This window comes from Rousettus aegyptiacus, unplaced genomic scaffold (assembly GCF_014176215.1).
Source record: "Rousettus aegyptiacus isolate mRouAeg1 unplaced genomic scaffold, mRouAeg1.p scaffold_m13_p_7, whole genome shotgun sequence".
NCBI lineage: Eukaryota > Metazoa > Chordata > Mammalia > Chiroptera > Pteropodidae > Rousettus > Rousettus aegyptiacus.
Genome location: NW_023416310.1, coordinates 97243844 through 97254769, shown reverse-complemented (window position 1 = coordinate 97254769; position 10926 = coordinate 97243844). Strand labels below are relative to the sequence as shown.

General features: G+C 35.8%; 1 protein-coding gene across 1 annotated transcript; it reads left to right on the top strand.

Moving 5' to 3' along the window:
• The first annotated feature begins 5762 nt into the window (after positions 1–5762).
• Positions 5763–8634, top strand: LOC107521571 (IgA inducing protein). Its single transcript, XM_016166382.2, has one exon. The coding sequence runs from the start codon at positions 8308–8310 to the stop codon at positions 8464–8466; it is 159 nt and encodes a 52-aa protein (XP_016021868.1). The 5' UTR covers positions 5763–8307; the 3' UTR covers positions 8467–8634.
• Positions 8635–10926: the final 2292 nt, after the last annotated feature.

The window sequence follows — 10926 nt, the reverse complement described above, 5'->3', positions numbered from 1 at the left end:
CCCCCTTTTCAGAGTCTTTTCAATATCAGAATGAGATCCTGCTTTCTACATTAAAGGATGCTAAGACAAGGGAATCTTTAGCAACTTAGGTTTGGAACAATTGGTGATAACTCTGAGTATAACATTTATAGCTGATTATCTTTAAATTTTAATATCTTAATAATTTGGATATATATGTACTTCTCCATGAGAGTGAAATGAATAGGAAAGAAAATTTATTGGAATTGCTTAATTCGCTGGAATTATTTGTGCAAAATTGTCAAAGTTTATCCATTTTTAAATTAGACATTATGGTATTTTTTTTTCATTGTAAGTTAACTGAATATAGGCCATACGTAATGAAGTATACTAAAAAACTAAAGTGATCACCTCTATTAAAATTACTGTTTTCACAGAGCAGCATTAATTATAGAGTTAAAAAATATTTTCAAGAACAACTGATTTTAATATGTGAGGAGTTATTCATCCTAAAAATCTAAATTTAAGGCCTAGGATATTTGACAGGTGGTTTTGGAACATAAATTTAATTATCATGGGCTAAGGGAAGATTATCTGAACTAGCATTAGCTTGAGTCAGGTAGAATTTTATGGTGTAAGAACAACCAGATGAAAATTGAAAGATATGATTGGTTTCAAGTCAACAATTTGTCATCTTTTAGTTGCTAATCTGACTACCGAGTTTTGATGTTGAATGGTCTAGGCAATTTTTGTCTTTAGGAAAGTTGAGTATGGCAAAAGTCACTCGTTAACATTTTTCTTAAAAAATTTCATAGCTACTCATTTTTTTAATTTTGTCTCCATGTTATGTTTGGTATTTATTTTCTTTCTTTTTCCTGATGTGCTTTGCTTTCGTGGAAAATTGTCTTGTTTGATAGGTAGAAACATGGTGGTGATACTCTGTAAAATAAAAAAACTTCTTACAGACCAGAAGTATTTTACTCATTGTGAAATCGCAAGATTTTTGCATTTTCATGAATACATACTTTGTTTTGATGATTATTAGTAATTTGCTTATTAAATTTTTGTAGCATTTCATGGGAGAATTTTAAGTAAAGAGTTTAATTTTCTTGATTTAGAATGCACTTTAATAATTCAAGAGGCCTCCAAGTTCAAGAATTTTGAGAAACATGAAAATACTCTTGTTAGCATGTGTTTTGGTCTAAATTGAATTAATGCAGGAGGATCCTAAGAGGACTTAAGATGTCCTTATTATAAAGTGGCAGTCAAACTTATGGGACAGGTGTAATTTATGTATTTACCTTGACTTAGTCAAACAGTGGTGGTCCTCAGCTAATGAATTATTAATAACATGTTGAGAATGAGTCAAACTCCCATTTAGCTGGAGTGGATTGGTAATTTCCAGTGTAGATAGTTGGTGGCATTTGACCTACCTTCCTACCATATACATCTGGCATTTTCTTTCTCCCATCCTTTTTCCTTGTTTTCTCCTTTATTATTTTCCTTTTCATAGCCCTGCCAATGGCACTCAAGGTACTCCCTTAAGAAGGAACTAAAGAAATTGCTGACTCCTGCCTTAGAATATAGCTAACTGTCTGTATTATGAGGTAATCAGGTAGTTTTTCTGCCTGCTGTTTTCCCCATAGTCTTAAATTGGCACTTTGAAGGTCATCAAAATTGTTAAGGAATTTGTGAATTGAAGAGAGTAAGAAGTATGTGTATTTTAGGTAAGTTACTGGAGGCTGAGACTTACTGGTTTGGAAATTTGAGAGCCGAAAGGGGAGAGCTGATGTGTTAGTTTATGGGAGTGTAAGAGGTATATAAGGGAATGAATGGTTGGAAGTAAAGTAGGAGAAATTTTTATTGGAGGTAGGAAAAGATACTAAGGTGGAGTCTTAAGTGAGAGTTGTTTGCTAAGGACAATAAAGTTGATCTTCACTAAGGAGGTTTCAATAAAGCCGGAGAAAATGGGTCCCTTGTTGGTTATGCTGTTGGTTTGTTGCTAGATGTCATGATGATGATGCATTATACAAATCTGTTTTCAGGTTTAGGATATTTGCTTTTCTGGACAGATTAAGTAGTATAATTGTGGAATGGCAATTTTCCGGTCAAGGCAAGTTGGTGCAGGGAACTTATTATTTTGAGAGAAAAGATAAGAAAATTTCAGACTTTTTCAGTTATAACTTTTAAACTATCGGAAATATATATTATATGTATTGTCTATTCTCTTGGGCTCATGTTACAATGTTTTACTTTTAGTTTTACTTTTCAAAATGGTTCTTAGATCAAAATCATTTGATTTTGCACTCCACAAAGATCCATATTAGACCTTGCTTTTACAGAACCTTGACCTGAGGTCCACATAAATTTCTTAGAAGAGGACTATAAACCAGATGAAATCACTAAATTGCAATTCTAGGTATCTTTTCTATTTCTTTTACATTTGCAATCCTAGCAATCATCTAACATTGTGGACCTTGTGAGACCCTCAGAATACTATATTTCTGAAATTAGACAACATACCACCCCCAAACTAAGTTTCTGTTTGTTTTCCCACTTTCTCTATTACTTTAATATTATAGAATTCCCAAGAGTTCAATGGTGGAAGATGTTAATAATATAACTTAGTACATCTTGGAAGTTTTTATGCCATTTGTAGGGTGAATTGATTGTATTTAGATTTCTGTTCCTGGTATCCCAGGAGCGTTTTAAGTTATTTAAGATAAAAATTGCTATACTATTTTTCAGTTGCATAATTCAAGTATATTTAGATTGACTGTTATTTTCTGGTTTTGTATGGACTTAATTCTCAGTGATTTTGACAGATTACTTACGAGTTTCATTTTACCCAAACCTGTATACATTAGTGATAAAGTCTCTAAAAAGATAGCTAAAAAGAGGTTTTGATTTTGTATTTGGAAGGTAATTTTTTTGTCAAGTTTATTAACAATAGCAGAATTGTTTTTATTATAACTTGTAAAATCGATACATAATTTTCACATTTTATTGTGTGTCAGATTTGAAATTATGATACTGTTAAAACTATAATTTGTTTAAATCAGTCCAGAGCCTTCTTAAATAGTCCTGTCCCCAGAAATTATTTAAAAAGAAGTGAATTCCCAAACCTGTGTCAAGAACCAGTGATTTAAATGTCTTTGAAAGACTTCCTTGAGTCTAGTCAATGGAGATAAGTGATAGCCCATTTCCATGCTGCATAGTTGTTAGGCTTTATAAAGTTGTCAATATGTAAAAGTGCAGAGCAGGAAAAACTATGTAAAATTGCCTATAAAACTTCTAGTTTTCATTATTTGCACTATTTACCTTTGCACTTGATTTTTTGAAAGTTAGGACACTTTCACTTTTGTTTCTAGTCTTTTCTTGTAGTTATGTTTTCAATATCCCGCCCAAAGCTAAGCTTATATGCAACTAAATATACTTTATAAGTCCAAGAAAATATTTCTTAGTGTTAGCTATGTAGAAAAAAAATTTGTTTTGTTAAAATTTTCAATATGGGCCTTTATTTGCCAATAAAATCCTTTGTGTGAGCTTTATTAAACTATTGAGTAGACAAAATGAAAGCTTAGGATAGGAATATATATATAAAATGGTGTCTTTGAGAGCCAACTTCCAGACTGAGATGGCCTGGTTTTGGAGTGATTTGTTTTCACTGAAGTCAATGAGATTTGAGTTTAGCTAGGTATTGGCTTAAAAATCTGGAAATGAAGTGGGTGACAAGTGGCAGCTCCTTTCATGTAGTTTTCCATTATGCTCATAGAGTTTTCTCATGGTCAGTGTGATATAACTGGTATTGAAATAATTATATTAAATGAATATTCCTTTTAGGAATACAAGGTTGACTCATTTTTTGAGGAGGGGAGGGTGGCAAGGGATAAGAGACTTTATTTTAACTAGAGGCAGTCTTATAACCGCAAGATGTGCTCTAGAAAGAATAGAACAAAAAGTGTACCTGTGAACATATTTTTTGTCATAGTGAGATTGCAACACGGTTAGGTTCAGAATTGAGAAAAAACTTAATAGTTTTATCAATAGAAAAGAAATGTGTTTTGGCTAAAATTATTTTTTGTAAGTTATTTATTTCATTTTATATTCCCTTTCCTATAGCCTTTTAGGCGCTTCATTCTTAAAACTAACAAGTGAAAGTCCTCTCTTCAGATCTGGTTTATTTTTGGAATGCCTGAGTGTGTTTCTGGATTGGGGGGGTGGGGGACAGGGACAGGGTATGGTGTTTTAATTCTTGACATGCTCTTCTCAGCATGTTTTGCTAGTCATTCTGGATCGTATATTTGCAAATTGTGTTGAAAATTCTGTGACATATTTGAAATAAGAAAGTCCTCTATGACATAATGTGAATGTTTGTGGCGGACTCTCTTATGGAATCTTGTGGCTTTGTTTTTAATTTGGGTAGAAAGTTAAACTTCCATTGTTCAGATTTTAGGTTTCCCTAGTGGAATTGTGCCTGGTAGTTGTTTAATACGGACCAATTTTGGGAAATGAAGGTTGACAGATGTGTATCTGACTCTATATAATCCTTTACTCAAAATCGTAGATTAAAGGCTTACGTTATTAGAGTTGTCTTAAGTTTTATGTTGTCAGACCTTAAATGTGGATGATGATTAGCATATATTCATGAATTTCCTTTGGCAAAAGAGAAAAATTCAGTCTCCAAACCTTTCTTGGAGACTTAAATTTACCATATACAGAAAATGAAAAAATTTTAGAAAGTAGCTTTGATTATTTTTTAATGGAGATTAATGAGCTTAATTATTTTTCCTAGTTTGAAGCTCTTATTTCCCAAATGTGAATAAAGGGAAAAGATCAGCAATTTGCCCCTCCCCCCACCCTTTTTGAGACCATTTTTAGTTTTCTGCCCCCATTTCCCAATCCTGGTATAAAATGAATTACGGGTATCCCTCTAAGTCCCTGTAACCTCTTTTTGGGGTCACAGATACCTTTGATAATCCGATGAAATGATGAACCCTCTCCTCTCCTCCCTCAAAAAAATGCACATAGATAATTTTGCATATAGCCTCAGGGGGCATCACACATCTTCTGAAACCTAAGTTAAGGATCTCTGCTCTTAGTAAACTCTATAGAGAAAATTTTAATGCAATTGATTGATAAAATTAGGAACTAGCTATTGGCCTAAAACATTTCAGATTGGAATTGTTAGATGGTGGCCTCTATTAGCAAAATGTGGCATTGCAACCAGCTTTGTTAGACATTATAACATCCAGACAGAAGGAGAAAAGAAAGTTCTGAGAGCTGTTTATAAGGAGTCAGGGCATCTCTAGACATGGGAGCCATTCCTGGTTCAAGGCAGGGGTCAGGGTGCCTGACAGCTTCTAGCAGGGTAGAGTTTGATAAACCACAATACAATGCTCAGGATGCCAAGGGGTTAGCCATTATCTTAGCCCCTTTCTCACCAAAAGATTTTAGTTTTGTCTATTGGGAAACAAGATGTCACTAGGAAAAAAAAAAGATTTGCCTTACAACTTTGCTGGAACACATCAGTTTGGTGATGTATGGGACACCAGTATTTCTGAGAAGGTGCATAAAACCAAAGTAAATTATTCTCTATGTAGAACATTATTTACTAGTAACATTTGTTTGGATGTATTAGCTTTGACAATTTTTACCAGTAAATATTGATTTTATTTAAAACTGGTGATCCAGTTTATAAATAGGATAATTGATATATCTGTCCTTTCCCCCATGTAAAGAATAGTTTAAAGATTTATGCATACTTTTTACTTTTCTCTCTTGATGCCATGGAATGGGGTGGGTGGGATGGGGGGAGATCTTTGAGTCGACAACTGACAAGATGTCTTCTCCATATTTAAAAATTGAGAAGCAGCACTTTAAGTCTAACTTTACACCATTTTAGTGCATGTATTAGTTTTAATAATGATTTTTGGTGCATGCCTTTGGGCTTATTCAAAAGTGTACAATAGAAGAGTATATTTCCTTTCTTAGAAAGGAGATGTTTTTCTACTTTGCAACATGTGATTACAAGAATCTTCCTCTGTTGGAAGATTAACCATGTATTGAACTACTGAAAAGTATATATTTTTAGATATACAGAAGGAATCTACATGGAGCAGCATTCAGACCTATATAGAAGTCATAGCATTCTGTATAGGAGCAAAAGGAAATAACAAACACTTAAACAGACTTTGTTGGGTAGAAATACCTTTAGATCTTGCATTGACTTCCAAAAAGAAAATGCCACAGAAGTTTGCTGAAAACTTTTGTTGTGTGAAATTTCTCTGTCAGTGTATTTAACCCAAACACAACAGCTTTGGGTTTATACATATGTTAAGAAAAAAAAAGAAAAAAAGAAAAAAAAAAAAAGCTAACTAAATAGGTCAGTCTGGTTTGCCAATCTACCTTGACTGAAATAAGTAAAATCACTTGCAAAGTGAAAAAAACTGTCCAACTCCTCTAAGGTTTTGACAAAATAAACTTGGCTGATGTGGGAAGACTCCCACTTTGATATCTGACCTGACAGTGAAGATTCATGCTTCACCTGATTTCAAACCTGACAGTGTCTGTTTAAGGAGCTATGGTACAGTTTGCTAATCTAATCCCAGATACCTGTTGATTACCTGTGAGATCTAGAGTCCAAAGTAGCCAGCAGCTGTATCCCTGAATGCTCTGTGCCCATCAGATCTCAAAGTAAGCAGGGTTGGGACAGGTCACAGCTCAGATGAGTGCCCTCAGTGCTGGGGACAACCCCAGCTTCAAGAATTGTATCTGCTTTCTTGGGAGTGATCACTGAACTAATGTCCCACATGGTGTTACTTACTGTAGTTGCTCTCTCTTGGAGGAGTCCCAGAGCACACATCCTAATTGCTTGTGGTACTCAGAGAGGGGGTGCTAACTCTGATGCCCTGGCCAAATTCCAGTTTAGGGATGTGGGTCTTCTTGCCATTCTAATTGGAAATGTGCATTGCTTCCCATTTTCCCTATTGATCTCAGTGCAAACCACCCTAGTGTGTTTCTTTGCCCTAGTCCCAAGTCTCTAAGATGCTGGTGTATGTTATATGGGCCAAGTTCATGCCTTATTCTAGTTGCACAAGAGTTGAGGGATGAGTGAGCTCAGTGTCAAAGTGCCCTGTAGTTGGAGAGTAAACTCTTGCGATGCTTTGGGGATGAAATCCGCCCTCTCTTAGCTTAAGTTGAGGAATGTGCACTGGCGGAGGCTTCCAGCTATGAGGTATGAGCTGAAACCTATTTTCCCTCTTTCCTTATAGCATGTTGAGAAAATCTGTTGGGTTTTCAGTAGTCAGGGAAGGCCGGAGTTCTGCAGCTTTAATCTGGGTTACTGAGGCTGGTTTGAGCAAGACTTTGGTTAATTAACTGGGTTCTCAGATGCCACAGACTCCGTGAAAAGTCACCATTATTTTCAATGGTTGTGATAGAATTTCCCCCAGTAGCCATTATTTTAAGATTATATTGCAGAGTTGCTTTATTTGAGCTTTTTGTGTATACACAATCCCAAACTGGAAGAAATTTAAAAAAAAAAAAATCCTGCTGTGAAAGGTATATATTACTCTAGATTTTTCTTACTGTAAATATTGTAAGATTGTAATACTGTCGATATTTTATTAACCAACAAATGTTAATCTATGTGAATTCAGACTTATTTTAAATGTGCTTCTTATTTACTGTGTGTGGTCCCTGTTGCTGACAGTATTAAGTTATATTCTGATGTAAGATTAACTTTATTAAAGAATGTAAACATTAATGTTTCCTTATGGGAAAACAATAAAGTATAAAGAAGACAATTCTTTTCATTAAAATATACTGTGTATTTACACTTGCTAGACCCAGCACCACTTATAAATTTAGTACACTGTTCAGAATTTTAGTTAACACAGCTGACATGGTTGTGCTCTGTTTGAAAGTCTAAAAGTAGGTATTGTTGAAATACAAACAGTTTGTATTTGTCTGCTGTGAATCATAATCTTGAAATTTCTAATCAAGTTTGTAAAATTTTTATAGTAAAACATTTTAATGACAATTTAAAAATTTATCTTCTCTAAAGAATGGTCAAAATGATGTCCTTTCAGAACTAGAATTGTTCTTTAATAATCTTTCCAAAATGACTTTGGTTAAATGGACCAGATGTATATTAGTTAAAATTTAGGACAAAGTTGTGATATTCGTTGAGTTTACAAGTTAATCCTTATTGGAAATGTGCCAATTATATAGTAGAATATCATTAATTTGCACTGTTTGGGGACCCCATTAAGAATGCTGAATTTTGCCAACTAAGAAGTAAGCAAATGTAATTTAAAAAGTAAATTTGAGCATTCTGTATTAAATATGTGCAGTTATCACATGAAGAAGCGCAGTGTGTCAGGCTGTAATATAACCATACTTGCTGTCATGTTCTCCCATCTCAGTGCTGGGAACTCACCATGTGGAAACCAAGCAAATGTGTTGTGCATCAGCCGGCTTGAGTTTGTTCAATATCAAAGCTGAAACTAGCGAGGTCTGCTGTACTGCTTATTGAAGTATTGTGATTCTTTTAGGCATTGATTCTTACAAAATATATACTGTAACAGTATACTTTGTACAGATTTAAATTTTATTTGAAAAAATGAAATAAAGTAGGCAAAAAAATAAAGATGTTTATTTTTCATGTGACTATATAAACAGATCAGTCTTTTGTTTCAGTGCCTTCTGGGGGGGTGTCTGTTCGGTCTTGGGTTTTTGTTTGTTTGTTTTTTGTTTTTTTGATAGATGGAAACCATTTTCAGGACCCAATAGCAGGTCTACTTGCCCAATCATTAATTGGCTACAGCATTAAGTGTGTTCTCCCACACTGGAAAACTATTTTCCTTTTTATTTGAAAACCAATGTGCTTATTTTTAAAGATTTTTTTTGTGAATGGCTTCCCTATCTTGCTTTTTGAGTCAGTTTTGAAAACTTTCTGATAGTTTGACAATTAACCTAGCTATTGCATTTGAAGAGAAAAACTTTCCCCATAGATCATGCCTCTTTTCCATAGAAAGTTTTTGTTTTCTGTCATTTTAATTTGAAGTTGGTTTGGAGTAGTGGAAAGGTTACAGAAGAGAACATGACAAAAGATGAAGAGAATCCTTTGCAGAAAATAGAGGTTATGCTTAAAAATAACTGTTGTTATTGTTTTGTTTTCCTGCTAAAATGTCTCTCCTTTGTAGAGAACAGCAGACATGGCTGTTGGACTAGCTTCCACATCTGACAACCACCAGCCAACTCCGATAAAAATAATGCAGAAACTTTGCTGTATAAAAACTTAAAGCTGAGGGTGCCACTCTTTGAGGAGGTGGGTGGCGTATTAAGAAACTAGTTTTCCCTATGTTCTGCAGTGCCTCTTATTTTGGGAGGCACACAGAGGACAGGTGGATGCTTCCTGAAGAAGAGACCAGAGAGTTCCTTTCTCCTCAAGGTGGGATCAGACGAACCCCCAGGTGTCCGTCTGAGAGGAAGTCTCTCCAGTACAGGAACCTGTGTTAGAAACTAGCCATGATTTGCAGCAAGTATAGGAAGTGAAAAGCCAGAAGCCATGCCCCTTCCAAACTGTCCTGTGGCCTTAATCTTTTAAAGACTCCAAACAGGACTATGATTATGTATGCCCTGCGCTCATTTTGGAGAGTAAGAAGTGAAGTTCTGCACAGCTACAGGGGGACATCCTAGACCAGAATAGGTCTGAACTCCAGGGCAAGGCTTGCAGAGCCACAGGAAGCCCTTAAGAAAGGAGCCCAGCATGTTCAACAGAACTATTTATGGTTTTTATTTGGCTCTTGTCATTCCTAAAGTGATATAATCAGCAATCTCTTCCCACCCCACCTCCAGTTGATATTAACTTTCGTTTAACCGCGTGGTATGTAACTTACTTTGGCTGTTTGGCATCGTTTTTAGAATTCTCTTTGTTCCTACTTCCAGTAACAACTCTCTGACAGACAGAATTTTTCGATTTGGGAAACTGGGGTTTAGAACTGGTTCTGTTCATTCAGGATCATTTTGAAGAGAGGTCTCTTTTTCAAGATTTGACTTGCTCGCCACCCTCAGGGCCTGCACATTCGCCACTGCTTTCACTTTAGCACCATCCCCCACACTTTTAGAAATTGAGGAAGAGTAGCCACTTCCCCCCGCCCCTGAAAATGGGGATTCTACCTTAATATTGCAAATCTCCAGAGCTTTTCCAATAAAGTCATTCCAATTTTCCTCCCAACATCGATTTTCATTCATTTGGATTTGTTCAAATCAGGCCATTTGGCACTTAGGTTGGTAGTGAGAAAATGTCACAAAACAGACCCACCGAATGTTGCAGTGTTCCAAAGAGCAGAATATCCCAACCTTACAGCCAGTAGGGTTGTCTAGTGAACGCCACCATCCTAGAAATCCTGACTTTCCCTGCATGCCCAGCTCATGCCTCAGATCCTCCCCAGGGAGCAGGAGTTTCCTTGTCAGTTTCCTGGGAAGATTGTCAGTAGCTCCAACTTAGTTTAGCTTTCTCTGTCTCTGGCTATGACACTGAGGGTGGGTCTGTATTGCCAGCATCCTAAATTTTTCCAAGCCCACCACTTTTTATTAAACTAATGTTGAGTGCTTAAAATATGCAAGGCACCAAGCTAAGTGTTTTGTCCAGGTTATTTCCTTTAACTCAACTACAATCCTATGAGATAGGCATGATTATTACTTCCATTTTATGGAAGCGGAAACTAAGGCACAGAGAGGTAACATAACATGCCCAGGTTCACTCAGTCAGAATTCAAGTCATGGATCCTGCTGGCAGGCTGAAACTAAAGCACATCCTTGGTCTCCATCACTCTAGTGTGTTGTCTTCCCCATGAGGTTCTGCCTTCTCTTCCCCTAACTTATAGGGTCTCCCTGACTTAAATGTTGCCTCACCTCAGGATGTATTTAGCTGGATGACAAAGCCAGTGTTCTCTGTAG